Raw genomic sequence first — 19,983 nt, 5'->3', positions numbered from 1 at the left:
AGTGTACTTCCAGGTTCTCTTCCATCCACTTCCTATTTTTTCACTACAGATCAAACAGTCATCTACCAACATCATAGTCTATGGCAGGGGTCAGCAACCTTTCACATCCAAAGAGCCATTTGGACCCAGTTTCCACGCAAAAGAAAACACTGGGAGCTGCAAATACATTTTGACATCTAAAATGAAGATAACACTGTATATATTGTTTTTTACCTTTATGCTTTGTGTGAACAACTAAGGTGTGTTGCTTATGAAATCAAAGAAGTGCTACAGAGAAAATTACATTTTATTTATGTAATTAACACATTTTGAACTCTTAAAGAAATATAACAAAAGGAAAGACGCTGAACTAAAATGATCCATGTAGCAAACAAAAACTGTTGTGAGCCGCCACCCTTATATCGCCTTTGGCCTTTTGGAGCCTTGACCTGACTTTTAAAAAATAATTGGGAAAAAAAGCACTATGCTGCTAAAAGATGAAAAATAGATATTTGCAAAATTCTGCCTAAATATGTATTTTACCAGGTTAATGTGTGTGGTCGGGTGCGGTCTGCAATGCCGCTGCAGGGGAGGGGACACACCTGAGCAGCACGCCTCGCCGCCTTAACGTCTGTGCTATCTATGCTGTTGTGTTGGTGTGTGTCGGGCTGTGAGCTGAAAAGCTACAGCCGGCTGTATGCATACAGCAACCGTGTGTGAAAAGTGGTCAATAAAGAGATGCTGAAAAGCATCTTCACGCAAACATCGTCAGGTCTGCCGTGGTATCTTTACAATGGAACTTCTGCTCCTGAACCTCTGCGCACAGCCTCTGCAAATCGGGGCTGTAGTCACTTTCATCTTTACGCAGGACAGTAAGCTTTCATCTGTGAGGCGTGAGCAGTGTTTGTTTTTAACATAGTTCACGGTAGAGAACAGCTGCTGACATAACATGGATCCGAAGGTCCATAATTGGCCTACCTGGGGTTGAAAGTCTCGATAAATGCATGGCGTTTTGGCGGGTACACCGGCTTCTGCGAGTGTGACAATTATTTTGAGCGATGAAAAAATAAAAGAATATAATTGTATTTTTATATTTCAATATCACAATAATCTTCCAATTTAGAACTACAAGTTAAAAAAGAACTAACATAAATAAAATACACTTCAGCTAAATACTTCTAATTTATTTTCCCAAACCACACGGAGCCGCACTATAAGGAGCCGCAGGTTGCCGACCCCTGGTCTATGGAGACTTCTGCCTGACTTAATCTGTCAGCCTGTCCATCACCTTTGCAAACAAGGATCCTACTCTCTTGGCATTCTATAATATGCTTACTCCAGACACAGTCCAGCCCTTTCTGACATTCTCTATACTTCTCCATCAACACTCTTAAACAATCTGGCTAAAAAAATCCAATACCCTCTTTCCTAGATATCTTTTTACCTTCACAGATTTGTCATCTGAGTTAACTGCTGCATTTGAAAGAGTGTCCACTGGCCTGTAAGTCTAAATAGACTGCAGAGTGCCTCAGGGAAACGTAGAGCAGCACACATGATGGTAAGCAGATATTGATTTCCAGACTTTGCTCTCAGTAGTGGTCCAACACAGTCTTTTTTTTTTTTTTTTTTTTTTTTTTTTGCCTGTCCCATTTGGTTCTTTAGCCATCAGAATTGTTGTCTGAAGACCAACAAGAATACCCAATGGATTTACTTTGCCAAATGGATCATTGTGGCATTGCCGTATTGGTCCATTTGGTCGATCTTTGTTTTTATTATTTATTATATTTTATTTTCAGATGTTACAGACGGGACAGACATGAGTGAGGGATAGGAAAGGGAGAAAGAAAGAGGAAGGAAAGGAAAAACAGAAGGGGAGAGGGACAGTGAGAAAGGGGGGGAGAAAAAAAATAAAAATCTCCTGGATCACCTGTTGAGAGAAGAATAGAAAACAAGCAAAAAAAAACAAAGCAACATACTAAACACAACACCATCGCATTAATCTAGCTAAGTGTAAACAGCAGTAAATACTAAATATTCAATGTTGTTGTGCAGCACGCAGGACAGATGTGCTTCGAGGTAGCAGCCAAGAAAGGTGTAATTTGGGTCTACGAGCAGTGAACACCCGTGTGCATACCTGTGTGGATCAGCGCGCTTGTATTCCAAAGGTTTCTCCATGTAACGATCTGCTAGGGAGTGTGGGGGGGCCACAGCCCCGTCCTCCGGGGTGTGAAGCAGGTATGGAGGAGATCAAAACTCCAGACATCCAGAGGCCCCCAGAACACAAGAGACCATGGAAGACCAACAGAGGGGCAGCCACGCCACTGTTCCAGTAAGAGCTGAGGAGAGTCCCAGATGAGGGTTCACTCAGCAGCCGCGGAGCAGAAGCCAGGGGGAGTTGCAGTGACGCGCCCATGAGCTCCGCCGGCCCCCAGCTGTGCCTGAGTGACCAAGCCCCAGGCCGAGAGGCCGGGGGCACCCCACCTCCGAAGGGGCCCAAGCGAGCCCCAGGCTCCAGGCCCCGATAAGCGGCCGCCAAGGAGTGAGCCGGTGTGTACCTGGACGCTCACCCCCAGACACAAAGAACCACCAACGCACCGACACCTGAGGGAGTCCGCCACCGGCGGGGGAAGTGGTGGTGGGTGGAGATAGGCCTCCAAACCTTGGAGGGCCTAAGGTGTCCCCAGAGAGGTGGCGTCTGATACCCAGCCTGACATATAGACACAGACATACAGGCACACACAGACACAAACATCCATCCCCCCCCCCCCCATGCTCTCATATGCACTCACTCCACACTCAACCAACGTGGAGACAGACATAAAGAGACGCTGTACACACGATCACACTCCCCAAGCGTACTCTACAAACCGGGTCTAGGTACCCTTGCCCCTGGAGGGGGGAACTGCACCCAGACCCAGGTGGTGTTACCCTGGGGAGAGGCAGACCACCCCGACTCCGTAGCAGCAGGGAGGCCCCACACCCCAGACCGCAGTCGGACGGCCAACTCCTCCTAGCCCTCCCGCTCCAGCAGGCCGCAGAGAACGGGGGTGGGAGAAGACTCCAAACCTCCCTCCACCCGCTCATTGTAGTGTTGATGCATGTGTGTTCTAAGGTGCAATTAAAACCCAGGAGGGCATGGAGTGGTCCAACACAGTCTACTATGACATGGTCATGTTCAAATGGCTGATCCACTACAGGAATAGGACATAATGGAGCTAAGTGTATCCCCTGATTTGGTTTACCAGCAGTATGGTAAACCAAATTGACAAAACTTTGAAACATCATGCTTCATACCAGGCTAAAAAAAAATGCTTTAATCAAACCCAGTACGTTTTTGTGACACACTTCCAGACCACTGGCATGAGCCAGGGACAAGACTTTATGTCTATATATGGTTGGCATAACAATCTGTTTAACTGCACTTTCTGCAACTGATGGAGACCACTGATGCATTAAAACATCTTGTTTTACAATATAGGCTTGTTGGTCTTTATTGGGTTAATCAGCACTTACCACACGATTGAAACAGCTTTGTAATGTTTCGTCAGCTTGTAGGGCTGAGAACAAGTGTTTTCTGGTCAAGGGGAGCGATGTGTTCTTCAAGGCCCCTGAGGCTCCTCTGGCTCTACCTTATCTAGAAGCAACAAAACATTGTATTCCTCAGTTTAAAGTTTACCCTCCTCTGAAAATTAGGAAATCTGGAAGGAAGTCTGAAGAAGTCTGTGGTCTTCTGATTTAGGAGATTGTCTAAAACCTCCAGACATGAAAGTACTAAACTTCCAGCAATGTCATTCCCCATTAACATGGCCACACCATCTATTGGTAAGGCAGGGAAAATGGCAACAGGGAAAAATCCTGTAACTATGTCTGATTTTATATAGACTTTGTGAACTGGCCTGGGAACGTAGCCCAGCTCTATCCCATGCAGAACAGAGTTGAAACCACAGGTACTCTCTGCTGAAAAAGGTATGACGCTAGAGAGAATGACAATATGGGATCCTCCAGTGTCCCAAAATACTTACTGGTTTCCGATCAGGGGGATCAGATGTCAGTGACACCAATCCATCAAAAATGAAAGGTTCAAAACAAGGGTCAGGAATCTTATCACCACAACCAAGGACCTCATTGCGGGACTCTGTTAGAAATTTGACTGTGTTTTTCAAGCTTGGCCACCTTCTGTTTATTCAAATACAAAACAACATGCTCAGGGATGCAGTTTTCAAAGTCTTCCAGAAGCATTAATTCACATAGGGAGTCATAATCATTGGCTTTTGATGCAAGACACCACTTATCAAAGATGATTCCCTTCTCTCTGGCAAATCCCAAATAAGTTTGATCACAAGGTTTCCTCTGTTGTCGAAACTTCTGTCTATAAGCTTCAGGGACCAACTCATAAGCCTGCAAGACATCTGCTTTAACACTGATAATTTAGACTGTCTTTTAAAGGAAGAATGGCCACCACCATTTGAGCTTTACCAGAAAGTTTGCACTGAACAAAAGGAGCCAAATATCACTAGGCCACTGCAAAGCACCAGCAATGCATTCAAATGCTGCAAAATATGAGTCAACTTCAGCTTCTCTAAAAGCTGGCACTAGGCTGCTGACATCAAATGCTGTAGCAGACATGGGGGTAGAACCCACAGAGTCAGCAGAGGCTGGGACTCCATCTCAAGCTTGCGCAGCTTTACTGCTTTGTCTGCCTCTATCTCCAGCCACCTAATTTCAAGCTCCAGCTGAGCTCGCCTGGCCTGGCCATTTTCTTCAGCCTCCAAATGGAGACATAACAACACTTTTAGCCAAGCTCCATCTTGGCCTTTTGAAGTCCTAGAAGACAGTGGATCATAGCTAGGGAGTGTACAAGCTGTCTTCCCCCACTCATCCACCTCACCATCCACACTGTGACCATCTTTATGGTCCTCTTGAAACAAGGCAGCTTGGCTTGGCACAATAGAATCCTCAGGCAGATCAGGTGCTTGAATCAAACCAGCTTCCATCAACTTGGCTACTACTAGAGCTTTTAAATCACTTTTAAGGACTGGTGTTGGGACCTGCAACTTAAAGTGGTCCACAATGTGCAGCAAATCCCACTCGTGGCAATTATTAAGATGTTCAAAAGACGGAGCTGCTAAAAAGCATGCCAAACAAAATATAGCCAACATAGCACTTGAACACTAATGAAAAGACTACCCTAAGCCAAAAACATTTTCAGCTCCAGACACAGGGACCCTGTTTGTGTCTCCTGGACGAGCCCCCACTTATGTTAGGAGTCCTAGAGGTCAGAGAAGGTAACATAAAAGATAGTGTCATGATGGTAAGATTAAAAGGCTGTTATATTACCAAACCAACAAACAACCAATACCAAACCACTTTTCTAGTAAAGCGTGTGTGTCTAACTACTTAAAAGAAAATAATAGAATAATAATAATAGTTAGAAAGACTTTCTAACTAAACTGACTAACAGAAAAACAAATAAAACAAAACACAGGGGAGGAGCAAAACCCAAACGGCTTTCACTTCAGGTTTCAAACAGTAGAAATCAAAATTAACCTTTCAGGCTTCAGTAAAACTAACATTATATAAGTAAATCTCACAATTGAGTCAGGCTTCCACAAAGAAAACTCAAAGACAAAAGCAATACGGGGCAACTGCACACTGTTCCTCAGCCTTTTAAAGGTGCAGGTGTGACCAATCAGTTGCTAATTGGTCTGCCTCACTTCTTCTTTAAAGCCAGGGGCTGTAACATTGTATAATTCTCCTCTCAACCCTGTGGATGGGTTAGGGTTAGTACTGTTAATACTGTTCATACTCATCTTGTAGTCAAGCATCTGATTGCTGCTGCTGTGGTGTAGATCAGAGGGTTGGTTTCAATGATGGTCACAGTAGGGATTGTACGTAGTGCTGCATTCACATCTTAAACCTTCAGAGGGTACCTCACGTAGTCTTGGTAACCGGCAACAGAGGCTGCTCTTGCACTCAACATTCCTTCTTCCACCATACTTAGGGGGTGATGATATCTCCCTCATGACCTGGCTGCCCCTTGCCGTAGCAGTTGTGTGGTATTACCTTGTCGATCTCTAGCAACCCCTTCCTCTGGGGTTACTTGCATAGTAACATTTCAACAGTGCCCTGTTCTCTTACCCACTCTGGTGAGGAGTCAAACCACCAATTAGAATTTTTTTGGTGTGTAGGGGTGGACATATAATGCGTTAATTGCACTTAATTTATTTGAAAATGCGTAAAAAAATATTAACACATTTAATCACACTTTGCATTCGAATGTGCATAGTTTTGAGCACTGTAGCACCTTACGGTACCATCTAAATGCAAAACATGTTGCAGCAAGCATAGAAACTGTTGGAGCTGTTAGCACTAGCAATTCGAGTTCCAACAAAAGGTGTTGGCATATGGAACGCCAGGACTGCCATAATGAATTAATTAAATGCACCATTAAATAATTAATTAAATGTGGCAATAATTAATTAATTAAATGTGGCAATAATTAATTAAAATGTGAAATACATAAATAATTAATTAAATGTGTCAATAATTAATTAATTAAATGTGTCAATAATTAATTAAAATGTGAAATACATAAATAATTAATTAAATGTGTCAATAATTAATTAATTACATGTGTCATAACTATTTATTTAATTAATTAATTCCAATTTTAATTAATTATTGCCACATTTAATTAATTATTTAATGGTGTATTTAATTAATTCATTATGGCAGTCCTGGCGTTCCATATTGGCAGACCAAACTTGATGAAATGACTGACTTCAGGACCAAAATTAGTAAGTCAACATCGGACCATCTTACAAATTCTCTCACAAAATGGATTACTCTGGACTGTAGACCACTATCAGTGGTAGACGATATGGGGTTAGAAAATGTTTAGCTGCCCCTCCGGTGGTCCTCCTTGGGCTCTCGCACTCTGGGGCCTCTGGATGTCTGGGGCCTGGATCTCCTCCATGCCTGCTTCATGCCTTGTGGGACAGGGCTATTACATGGGGAAACCTTGTAATAGGTGCACACGGGTGTCCACTGTTCATAGACATAAACTACACCTTTATTGGCTGCTATTTCCATGCACAATGTGCGCTGTCGGTCCTGCTTGCTACACAACAACATTCAACATTTCGTATTTACTGCTGTTTACACTTAGCTAGATTAATGTGATGGTTTTGTTTTTAGTATGTTGCTCTGTTGTTGTTGTTTTTTTGCTTGTTTTCTCTTCTTTTTCTCTCAACAGGTGATCCAGGAGATTTTATTTTTCTTTTTTTTCTCTTCTTTCTCTTTTTAAGTGCCTTCTCTCACTGTCCCTCTTCCCTTTTGTTTTTCTTTTCCTTCATCTTTCTTTCTCCCTTTCCTATCCCTCAGTCATGTCTGTCCCGTCTGTAACAACTGAAAATAAAATAAAATAAATAATAACAACAAAGGTCGATCAAATGGACCAATACGGCAAGGCCATGATGATCCATTTGGCAAAGTGAATCCATTGGGTACAAACAAAGCAAGATGCGAACGAAAAATAAAAACAACAAAAACAAAGAAACAGACAAAAAACAAAACAAACAAACAAACAAAACAACAAAACAACCCCCCCCCCCTACACACACACAACCCCCCCCCCCCCCCCAAAAAAAAAAAACAAAAACAAAAAACAAAACAAAAATACAAAACAAAAAACTCAGCACCAAGTATCATTTTCTAAAGTCACAATTCTTTGGGTATATACCCAACACACACATTTTTGCTTCAACAGGTATATTTACTCCAACAATCTTAGATAAAGTTTGCGTGATTGATTTCCAGTACTGCTGTAATTTTGGACAGCTCCATACACAGTGAAAAAGAGTGCCCTTCTCGTCTAAACATTTACTGCAGCTATCTGGGATGACAGGCGACCAGCGATTCAGTTTGACTGGGGTTCTGATCCACCCTTTAGTGTGGTCTCTATGACTCTTGTGCCAGGAGCTTGTTCCTGTGCTGCTATGATTAGTGCCTTTGTGCTATATTTCAGTCCAGTTATGTACAGCCATTGGTAGGATTTCTTGATATCAGCCAATTCTTCTAACAAAGGTAGAAGGCAGGCGCCATCCTTCCATGGTGGTTCCTGTTCTTGTTCCTCTTCTTTTTTGGGTTTCAACTGCCTGACGTATTCACTAAGTACACTATTAGTTGTGGCCATCTTCCTGATGCACTCATGGATGTTTGTTGTTTAATCCTGCTGATTATGATTCTATGAAGGGTTGCATAACATACAGGAACTACATCATCTGTACTTACTGTTCTTTGATAAGAAAAGAAAACCTACAATCTTTTGTCTTTTGTTGTAAAAGAACCATATAGCATTACATTATGACCAGCAAATTTAAGAATTATCATGGAAGCAAAGAAGAAAGAGTAGGGAAGGAGTTAAGATGGTTCAGCAAAACCTTGACTTCACTCCTTGCTATTCCTCTCCCTTCTCAAACTCACAATAATTATTTTAACTCTATCTCTGTATTGTATTTACTGTATTTAAATTCATTTATAAATCTAACCATGATGATTTTTGATGGTCAGTATCTGACAAAGTCTGCCTACAATTTTTTTTTATTTGGGGTGGTCGGGGTTCAATCAAATATATATTACATAAATATTAGTGCCTGTATGGGTAGCAAGTGATAGCAAAGTGGTCATTTATACAATGGTTCGGAAGGGAGTCATACTCTTCTGTAATGCCAGGGCTAAAAGGAAGCAGATGAAGTCAGTTGTTTTCCTGTTTTGGTTATAGCTCCTCCTTAATCACATGTGTCTACTCTGCAATTTCTTTTTTTCTTTTTTTTGCTCTGCTGCCTGATTCCAAGAGTTATAGTTAAAATGCACAACATCTTGTACTTTATCCCTTATCTATAAATCCATACTTTTTAGCAAATTAAATATGAATATTAAACAATAAAAAGAGAGAAAGAAAGTACATAAATTAAGATTAAGCTTATGTTGGGTTATGGTGTTAATATCATTTCTAAATGTGTCCTATAAATACATCTTTCTCTTGTGCCAAACACAAATCGCTTCCCTTTGCTGGATTTATTTTCAAATAAGCTGGCAAGCTGCTGGTAAGATGGCAAATATTAAGCCAACTCCATGCAAAACTTGGAAATGAAAGTTAACCACAGGGTTTCTCTTCTGTAAATCATTTAGCACTCACTCAATACATCAAAAAATTCAAACCTATGTATTTCCCAGGAGATATACAACACCTGTCTGGCATAAACAGAAAGTCTTACCATGAATTTTATTTCCGATGTCTGAGATTTCTATGCTCTGTAACAGAACACCAGTGACATTTCAAGACTTCTCCAAATTTAAATCCATTACTGGCTGTGATATTACATTAACAGGACACGCATGTGCTTAGTATAAGCTATGTGAACTTAATATCTGTTTCCCTTCAACATTTATTTGAATAAATAATCTACAAACCATGCAATACAGTATTATAATTTGCTTTAGACATTTTGTGGGCATTACTGATCTCCTAAAAATGCAGTTTATATACTTTCAGTGAAATATGAACCAAATGACATTTAATACTGTTTTTTTTTAAAATAAGAACCATAATTATATTGATTGTAAAAATAGTTTTAATAAAAGAAAGATTTGAGTTGATGCCATTTAAGTATAATGTAATTAATCTGCCATTATTATTGCATATAATTTGTTCTTTAATAAAATAAAGAAATTAAATGTATATACATTTATTATTGTACGTATTATTATTAAAATCCTCTGTAAAATGGTAATTTGATGTGTAGAAAATGACGCATTAGCTTATTTTTGACCATATCTATCAGCAAGGTGTCAGAGAATCCTGACCAAACTTAGTGAGCTGCAATTGCTGAGGAAGCAGATCCGATGTGTATAAAAGCAGGAGCTCTGAGTGTTTGCTCTAACTGAAAGGCTTCTAAGGCAGGTGAGTAGAGTCAACATTTTCCTCTGCCATGTCTCTGCTGTGAGTTAATAGATTATTTGTTTTAGTAATCAGTTACTTAAATTATTTTACACACTGATACATTTTTGTGAACATTTTGTTTTTAAATATATTCTTAAAGTCTTTTACAAAATCTACAAGTCAATATAAAAAGTGCATGAATCTACCTTTAACCTTATTTTATAGTGCCTTGACATACACAGGATCACAGGATACCAAGGAATTTCTGTTTGCATCAGCTGAGGTAAATTCCATAAAACCAAAACAATGGAGATTAATTGTGGGTTGCATAACAAACATATGATTTATTTTTCAATCGATCATATTTTCAGTCTTGATTAAAGTGCCACCATGAGCACTGACGCGGAGATGGAGCAGTATGGCGCGGCGGCCATTTACCTCCGCAAGCCAGAGAGGGAGAGGATTGAAGCCCAGACTGCTCCATTTGATGCCAAGACGGCCTTCTTTGTGACTGTTCCTGATGAGATGTATGTCAAGGGCAAACTTACCAAGAAGGAGGGTGGTAAAGCCACTGTTGAGACAGACGACGGAAAGGTAGATGAATAATCTATGTACTTAATTCATGTGTTTAATATGCACTGTGTAATTGTAAAAGTTGAGGCTGATTTACATTTTCTATTCAGACGGTCACTGTAAAGGAGGATGAAATCCACCCTAGAAACCCTCCAAAGTTTGATAAGATGGAGGACATGGCCATGATGACCCACCTTAATGAGCCATCTGTGCTGTTTAACCTCAAAGAGCGTTATGCATCATGGATGATCTACGTAAGTTTTCACTTTCCTATGTTTGCTGTGTGTAAAATGAACGTATCATGCTGATCTGTAAATGTTTAAATGATATTTATTGTCTATGATACAGACCTACTCTGGGTTGTTCTGCGTTGTCGTCAATCCCTACAAGTGGCTTCCTGTATATGATGCTACATGTGTAGGAGCATACAGAGGAAAGAAGAGGATTGAGGCTCCACCCCACATCTTCTCCATCTCTGACAATGCCTATCAGTTCATGCTTACTGGTAATGTCAATTACTGTTAATATGTTTTAATACAAATTATAGACATTACCTTAAATTTCAGTTTATTGAAGTTGTCATTAATCCTTGCAAATAAATAGTTTCTTAGCACTTTATTAATTAACCTTATAGTTATTAAAGAAATGATGAAAGCAGGATTCATGAACCTTGTATGCTTTTATTTTAGATCGTGAGAACCAGTCTGTCCTGATTACGTGAGTATATTACAAATCTGTGTGTAAAATCTATACAAAACTTTAAGATACTGAAGCTGAAATTTGACAATGTGTCCCATAAACCCCAGCGGAGAATCTGGTGCAGGAAAGACTGTCAACACCAAACGTGTCATCCAGTACTTTGCAACAATTGCAGCTCTTGGTGGTAAGAAGGCTGAGCCAACACCTGGCAAAATGCAGGTAGATTCTTTATTTAGTATCAAGCTACTTGCAACAGAAAAATAAAATAGAAACTTCAGCTCACATAAACACAATATATTCTTGCAGGGCTCTCTTGAGGATCAGATTGTTGCTGCCAACCCTCTGTTGGAGGCCTACGGTAATGCCAAGACTGTGAGGAATGACAACTCCTCTCGTTTTGTAAGTAATTAAGAGTGAGTTAAAGTAAGTCAGATATTTACTATTTGCTTTCAGAAAAGACAATGCTAATAAAGATTTTCCACTCTAGGGTAAATTCATCAGGATTCACTTCGGTACTACTGGCAAGCTGTCTTCAGCTGATATTGAAACATGTAAGTTTGAACCAGTCTACATTGTACTTATCTGTGCTAGAAATGTTTCTTAACTACTCAATTCAATTTATTTTATATTTATATATTTAGTTCAATGCAGTACATCAAAAAAAAAAGACTTGGGTACATAATTAGTAAATTATGTAATAAGTAAAGTAACAGAATTGAAATCACTCCCATGACTCTTTTGATAATCTATGAAAATGGTAGGCTTGACATGAAATGTTAGTCTGTCATGCCTTATGTCTACATGACATGTCTACACTCTCCAACTGAATTTGTTGTTCTTAGATCTGCTGGAGAAGTCCCGTGTCACCTTCCAGTTGTCTGCTGAGAGAAGCTACCATATCTTCTATCAGCTGATGACAGGCCACAAGCCTGAGCTCCTGGGTATGACAACTTTAATTATTTATGACACTAACTAACTTTGATTGAATTGAATTCAACTATATATGGACAGTTCATATAACAACAACAATATTTTTAAATGTTGTATACCAGTATATAACGACTATTAATTGTACTATTAAAATATAGTGTATTAATTATAATTAATCAATATTAACTAATTAATTATTTAATTATAGTATTAAAATACAATTTAATTTTTGCACAATATCAGATATTATATGGTAATGTATAAACCCTGTAGTATTAAAGAGAAAACCCCAACCGATGATGAGAATTGCCTATGAGCCGACACTTGGCAATGATGGAATAGAAGAATTGCATTTTAACAAGAAAACCAAAACTCTCCAAACCCAGGCTCAGACAGGGGTACACAACTAGGGGATGTTTTACTCTGACCTGATCCATTCTTAACCATAAGCTAATTTAAAGAAGAATTTTTAAGCAGAATCTTCAAAGTAACAAACATGTCTTTCTCCTGAATATAAAGGCTGAAGGCTTTGCTTCCCATTTCATGTTTGAAAAGATTGCAAACAATATACTAAAAATACCTCACTGATTTTCGGTATTGCATTTTACAGAGGCTCTTCTGATCACAACCAACCCATATGACTATCCAATGGTCAGTCAGGGTGAAATCACAGTGAAGAGCATCAATGATGTGGAGGAGTTCATTGCAACAGATGTAAAATCGCATTTGTCTTTGGATTTGTATACTTAACTATAAATGAAGTGTTTTTAAAAATAACATAAATTGTTGCTTTCATTCTTGTGTCGTACAGACTGCTATTGACATCTTGGGCTTTACTGCTGAAGAGAAGTTAAGCATCTACAAGCTGACTGGTGCTGTGATGCATCATGGCAACATGAAATTCAAGCAGAAGCAGCGTGAAGAGCAGGCTGAACCTGATGGCAATGAGGGTATTGTGAAAAATTTCTATAATGGAGAAATGTTTGAAGTATTTGTATTTATTAGGTATTATAATGATTTGTTTTAATCCAACAGTGGCTGACAAGATTGCGTACCTACTGGGCCTGAACTCGGCTGATATGCTGAAAGCTTTGTGCTACCCAAGAGTCAAGGTTGGCAATGAGATGGTGACCAAAGGTCAGACCGTCCCACAGGTAATTTAAAAAAGGGAGACTTGTATAATCATATTATATTTATAAACATTATAGCTGTATTCATATGGTTTTGTATAATTATAAATTCTTGTTTGCCAGGTCAACAATGCTGTCTCGGCTCTGTGCAAATCTATCTATGAGAAAATGTTCTTGTGGATGGTTATCCGTATCAATGAGATGCTGGACACAAAGCAGCCCAGACAGTTCTTCATTGGAGTGCTGGATATCGCTGGGTTTGAGATCTTTGATGTGAGCACTTGAAACATTTCACCACATTTGCTAAATGTTAAATACTGTATTGCCATGAAGTTAAACATGTTTGTAATGTTACAGTTCAACAGCTTGGAGCAACTCTGCATCAACTTCACCAATGAGAAACTGCAACAGTTTTTCAACCATCACATGTTTGTCCTGGAGCAAGAGGAGTACAAGAAAGAAGGCATTCATTGGGAGTTCATTGACTTTGGTATGGACTTGGCTGCCTGCATTGAGCTTATTGAGAAGGTAAACAGCTACTATGGAAGAAATTTACATATGGGTGCATATGTTACCTCCCTTGAAATTTTAATATGACATGTGACATTTTCTCAGCCAATGGGCATCTTCTCCATCCTTGAAGAGGAGTGCATGTTCCCCAAGGCCTCTGACACAACTTTCAAGAACAAGCTGCACGATCAGCATCTTGGCAAGACCAAATGCTTCGAGAAGCCAAAGCCTGCAAAGGGCAAGGCTGAGGCACACTTCTCCCTGGTTCACTATGCTGGTACAGTGGACTACAATATCACTGGCTGGCTGGACAAGAACAAGGACCCACTGAATGACTCAGTTGTGCAGCTCTACCAGAAGTCTTCAAACAAACTAATGTGCTTCCTTTATGCAGCCCATGCTGGAGCTGATGGTAAGAAACAAAAGTGCTCACAAGCTAGCGTGTCCAATACAGATAGTATGTATCTGTGTAATAACTATAATGTGCATACTGCAGGCTAATACGTATACTGTGAAAAATATTCATTAAATTCCAATAATGAAATTTACTGTTTATGAAAACAGAGGCTGCTGGTGGTGGCAAGAAGGGTGGTAAGAAGAAGGGTGGTTCCTTCCAGACTGTGTCTGCTCTTTTCAGAGTATGTATCGATTTATAATTAAAATAAATAAATAAATAAATAAATAAATAAATAAATAAATAAATGAATAAATGAATAAATAAATGCTAATTTTTAAATAGTAATAACCTATTATCTAATGATGCTGATCTACAGGAGAATCTGGCCAAGCTGATGACCAACTTAAGAAGCACTCATCCTCACTTTGTCCGTTGCCTGATTCCCAATGAGACAAAGACCCCAGGTACCCCACAGTAATATTAACTGTAAAAATGACAGTAAGAATATAGAAAAGATTTGAAACATTATGCATTTCTGACTCTCAGGTCTTATGGAGAACGCCCTGGTCATCCACCAGCTGAGGTGTAACGGTGTACTAGAGGGCATCAGAATCTGCAGAAAGGGTTTCCCCAGCAGAATCCTCTATGGTGACTTCAAGCAGAGGTGACAGCACATTACAATATTGGAAAGGAAAAATGGTTTCATTGTTGTTGTAAAGGACAAACTTGAATATGATGGAAGAAAAATCTAAGTAACAACCTGATTCTCTCTTGAAGATACAAAGTGTTGAATGCCAGTGTCATCCCTGAGGGACAGTTCATTGACAACAAGAAAGCTTCAGAGAAGCTGCTTGGCTCCATTGATGTGGATCACACACAGTACATGTTTGGGCACACAAAGGTACACTTTGTTATATTAATAGACATTTTAAAAAAAAACTCTCAATATCCATGTATACATATGTTTTCAATGATTAAATAGGTGTTCTTCAAAGCTGGTCTGCTGGGCACTCTTGAGGAGATGAGAGATGAGAAACTGGCTGAGCTGGTGACCATGACTCAAGCTCTCTGCAGAGGATATGTCATGAGGAAAGAGTTTGTGAAGATGATGGAGAGGAGGTAACATTGTCATAGTAAACTCTATTGTATTCTCTTTTGTATTTCCTTCCTCATATTAAGATCCTACGACACTAAAAGTAACACTCTCATGTTTGGTTTTTAGAGAATCTATCTTCTCCATCCAGTACAACATCCGTTCTTTCATGAATGTCAAGAACTGGCCATGGCTGAAACTGTACTTCAAGATCAAGCCTCTTCTGAAGAGTGCTGAGACTGAGAAGGAGTTGCAGAACATGAAGGAGAACTATGAGAAGATGAAGACAGACCTGGCTACTGCTCTGGCCAAGAAGAAGGAACTGGAAGAGAAGATGGTCGGCCTGCTGCAGGAGAAGAATGACCTGCAACTTCAAGTGGCTGCAGTAAGTAGTAGAGAAAAGTATACATTGCACCTGTAGTTCATGTATATAAGGTAGATATAAAAGGACCACCTGTTTGTCTCATCCTCTGATTATTTATTTGCTAAAAGTGTAGTTAAAATTACAATCAAGAAAACACTAGGACAATGTGACTCACAAATAATCTAACTTGTGTGTTCAACATGTATTATAGGAAGTTGACAATCTCTCTGATGCTGAAGAAAGGTGTGAGGGGCTCATTAAGAGCAAGATCCAGCTCGAGGCCAAACTCAAAGAGACAAGTGAGAGACTGGAGGATGAAGAGGAAATCAATGCTGAGCTGACTGCTAAGAAGAGGAAGCTGGAGGATGAATGCTCTGAGCTGAAGAAGGACATTGATGACTTGGAGCTCACCTTGGCCAAAGTGGAGAAGGAGAAACATGCCACAGAAAACAAGGTTCAATTTATCTATATCTGAGGTTTTTTTTTTTTTTTTTTAAAAGACACCTCTAAATGAAAATATATTAATTCTTTCCTGAGATATAGTTGTTAAGTTATATTTAAATACATCCTTTGTACAATTCTTAGGTGAAAAACCTGACAGAGGAGATGGCATCTCAGGATGAGGCCATTGCCAAGTTAACAAAGGAGAAGAAAGCCTTACAAGAGGCCCATCAGCAAACACTGGATGATCTCCAGGCAGAGGAGGACAAAGTCAACACTCTGACCAAGGCCAAGACAAAGCTGGAACAGCAAGTTGATGATGTAAGAAAATTATAATCATATTGCTTTTTAATGGAAAGAGTATTGAATCATTGTCTTTCCAACCACTTGAATCAACTGACATGACTTTATAGCTTGAGGGTTCACTGGAGCAAGAGAAGAAGCTCCGCATGGACCTTGAGAGAGCCAAGAGGAAGCTGGAGGGAGATTTGAAACTGGCCCAGGAATCCATAATGGATCTGGAGAATGACAAGCAGCAGTCTGATGAGAAAATCAAGAAGTAGGGCTTTTTTTGTAAATAATTTTATTTTCACACACTGCATTGCAATAATCATATGGACTATGATCGTACAACCTTTCTTCTTCCACACCAAGGAAGGACTTTGAAATCAGCCAACTTCTCAGCAAAATTGAAGATGAACAATCCCTTGGTGCTCAACTTCAGAAGAAGATCAAAGAACTTCAAGTAACACTAACGACCAGTGTTCATAAAGAATATTGTTCATTATAATTAAAAAAAACTACTTTAGTTCAGGTTCTAATCGATAAATCCAAATAATTTCAAACTAGGCTCGTATTGAGGAGCTGGAAGAGGAGATTGAGGCTGAGAGGGCAGCTCGGGCTAAGGTAGAGAAGCAGAGAGCCGACCTCTCCAGGGAGCTTGAAGAGATCAGCGAGAGGCTCGAGGAAGCTGGTGGAGCAACAGCTGCTCAGATTGAGATGAACAAGAAGCGAGAGGCTGAGTTCCAGAAACTGCGTCGTGATCTTGAGGAATCAACTCTGCAGCATGAAGCTACTGCAGCAGCTCTCCGTAAGAAGCAGGCTGACACTGTAGCAGAGCTCGGAGAGCAGATCGACAACCTCCAGCGTGTCAAACAGAAGCTGGAGAAAGAGAAGAGCGAGTACAAGATGGAGATTGATGACCTCTCCAGCAACATGGAGGCTGTTGCTAAAGCAAAGGTGCGGACAGTATTTATAGAGAACAGATTTTTTCTTTTTTACTTTTCAGGACCGCCAAAGCAGCTCATTAACTGTTAACATGGATATGGCATTACTTGGTGACAGGGCAACTTGGAGAAAATGTGCAGGACTCTTGAGGATCAACTAAGTGAACTCAAAGCCAAAAATGATGAGAATGTTCGTCAGCTGAATGACATTAATGCCCAGAAGGCGAGACTTCAAACAGAGAATGGTAAGTGATGTATAACAAAGAAACAGTCTGTGTCTGGAAATTTGTCATTTACAGGTACCTAAAACTACAACCAATCAGTGGGTGAAATGAAACAAACTGGGCTTAATACATGTGTGTTAACTACAGGTGAGTTCAGTCGCCAGCTTGAGGAGAAAGAAGCTCTTGTTTCTCAGCTCACAAGGGGCAAGCAGGCCTTCACTCAGCAGATTGAGGAACTGAAGAGACACGTTGAGGAGGAAGTGAAGGTCTGAAATATTTTCTCTCTTCTGTTAAATTTCAGCACTTCAAACAGAGACAAGTTTTAATCAGTTACAGAGACACTCAGTAACTCTGAGACAGATAATCCTCTAATATCTTTCTAAGGTTTTACCTCTTAAATCTGTTATCCTCTCAGCATTAGACTTTAAAATTGATTTCAACAATAAAATATCAAAATCTGAAATCAACTGTCACTTCAACAGGCCAAGAATGCCCTGGCTCATGCTGTTCAGTCAGCACGTCATGACTGTGATCTGCTCAGAGAGCAGTTTGAGGAGGAGCAGGAGGCCAAGGCTGAGCTGCAGCGAGGAATGTCCAAGGCCAACAGTGAGGTGGCTCAGTGGCGATCCAAATATGAGACTGATGCTATCCAGCGAACTGAGGAGCTGGAGGAGTCCAAGTAAGTCACCATACTTTCATTGTTTAAATTGGTTTTCAGACTTAAAACCAACCAATTCAGACTTAATCAAAACAAAATTATTTAAACGATAGGAAAAAGCTTGCCCAGCGCCTGCAGGAGGCTGAGGAATCCATTGAGGCTGTGAACTCCAAGTGTGCCTCACTGGAGAAGACCAAGCAGAGGCTGCAGGGTGAGGTGGAGGACCTCATGATTGATGTGGAGAGAGCTAATTCTCTGGCTGCCAACCTTGACAAGAAGCAGAGGAACTTTGATAAAGTAAATTTTAAACATAACCTCTGTCATCAAAGGAGAAATTACACCCATTACAACAACTAATTATTTAATTAATTAATTTTTAATTAATCTAGGTCCTGGCAGAATGGAAGCAGAAGTATGAGGAGAGCCAGGCAGAGCTGGAAGGAGCCCAAAAGGAGGCTCGTTCTCTCAGCACTGAGTTGTTCAAGATGAAGAACTCATATGAAGAGGCTCTGGATCATCTTGAGACCATGAAGAGAGAGAACAAGAACCTGCAGCGTATGCTTATCTTGCTATAGATCATATGGATATGATTCTAATGTTTATATTCATTTACAGCTTTTGTTGTGGCCAAAACATTTGCATATATCAGCTCCAAGTACTAAAACTCTTGGCTGTGTTTGCTCTGTAGAGGAGATCTCAGATCTGACTGAGCAGATTGGTGAGACTGGAAAGACCATCCATGAGCTGGAAAAGGCCAAGAAGACTGTTGAGACTGAGAAGTCTGAAATTCAGACAGCTCTGGAGGAAGCTGAGGTAATGATTTATATATTACAAAAGAAAATATGTATTTTCCTTAAAAAAAATTAGTCCTAGTCTGTTCAATTCATATTATTAAGAGATTTATTAGTAACAGTTGTTACATTTATTTAAAGGGAACTCTGGAGCATGAGGAGGCCAAGATCCTTCGTATTCAGCTTGAGCTAAACCAGGTGAAAGGTGAGATTGACAGGAAGCTGGCAGAGAAGGACGAGGAGATGGAGCAGATCAAGAGGAACAGCCAGAGGGTGATTGACTCCATGCAGAGCACTCTGGATGCTGAGGTCAGGAGCAGGAATGATGCCCTGAGAGTCAAGAAGAAGATGGAGGGAGACCTGAATGAGATGGAGATTCAGTTGAGCCATGCCAACAGACAGGCTGCTGAGGCCCAGAAACAACTGAGGAATGTCCAAGGACAGCTCAAGGTGAGTTGGTAGATTGTGTGTGTGTTTGTGTTTTTTAATTAACCTCCAAGCAAACAATGATAATATCTTTTGTTTGTTTATTAACAGGATGCCCAACTGCACCTGGATGACGCAGTCAGAGGACAGGAAGACATGAAGGAGCAGGTCGCCATGGTGGAGCGCAGAAATGGTCTGATGGTGGCTGAGATTGAGGAGCTGAGAGCCGCTCTGGAGCAGACAGAGAGAGGACGCAAAGTGGCTGAGCAGGAGTTGGTTGATGCTAGTGAGCGTGTTGGACTGCTTCACTCTCAGGTTGGTATTCATTACTTTACAAGAACTTTGACACATCAGAGAGTGAGAATCACATCATTAAAACGGTTTCTTTTTCATTCAGAACACCAGTCTTTTGAACACCAAGAAGAAGCTGGAGGCTGACCTTGTCCAGGTTCAGGGTGAGGTGGATGATGCAGTTCAGGAAGCAAGAAATGCTGAGGAGAAGGCCAAAAAGGCTATCACTGATGTAAGTTAGTACTTTACAAGCCTTCTTTACTTTTCAAAATTCTTGTTCATGCTTGATCAATAATGCCAACACCACC

General features: G+C 40.2%; 1 protein-coding gene across 1 annotated transcript; it reads left to right on the top strand.

Moving 5' to 3' along the window:
* The first annotated feature begins 9,928 nt into the window (after positions 1-9,928).
* LOC146576348 (myosin heavy chain, fast skeletal muscle-like) lies at positions 9,929-19,916 on the top strand. Its single transcript, XM_085271542.1, is given in 35 exon segments — positions 9,929-9,943; positions 10,148-10,205; positions 10,294-10,516; positions 10,606-10,749; positions 10,844-11,000; positions 11,185-11,212; positions 11,302-11,593; positions 11,682-11,745; positions 12,037-12,135; positions 12,735-12,838; positions 12,936-13,074; positions 13,160-13,278; positions 13,378-13,527; positions 13,612-13,782; positions 13,870-14,176; positions 14,329-14,402; positions 14,538-14,625; positions 14,708-14,825; positions 14,939-15,062; positions 15,144-15,280; positions 15,384-15,639; positions 15,830-16,072; positions 16,204-16,380; positions 16,473-16,618; positions 16,714-16,804; positions 16,909-17,298; positions 17,404-17,530; positions 17,657-17,775; positions 17,992-18,188; positions 18,281-18,464; positions 18,557-18,722; positions 18,856-18,980; positions 19,100-19,408; positions 19,496-19,699; positions 19,782-19,916. Coding segments are annotated over 33 exon segments (5,388 nt in total). The 5' UTR covers positions 9,929-9,943; positions 10,148-10,205; positions 10,294-10,312.
* Positions 19,917-19,983: the final 67 nt, after the last annotated feature.

This window comes from Mchenga conophoros, linkage group LG4 (assembly GCF_057382185.1).
Source record: "Mchenga conophoros isolate Kocher_MC1m ecotype Shallow Benthic linkage group LG4, M_conophoros_male_GT1.1, whole genome shotgun sequence".
NCBI classification, from domain to species: domain Eukaryota; kingdom Metazoa; phylum Chordata; class Actinopteri; order Cichliformes; family Cichlidae; genus Mchenga; species Mchenga conophoros.
Note: the sequence above shows the minus strand (reverse complement) of the source record. Positions and strands in the feature narration are given on the sequence as shown.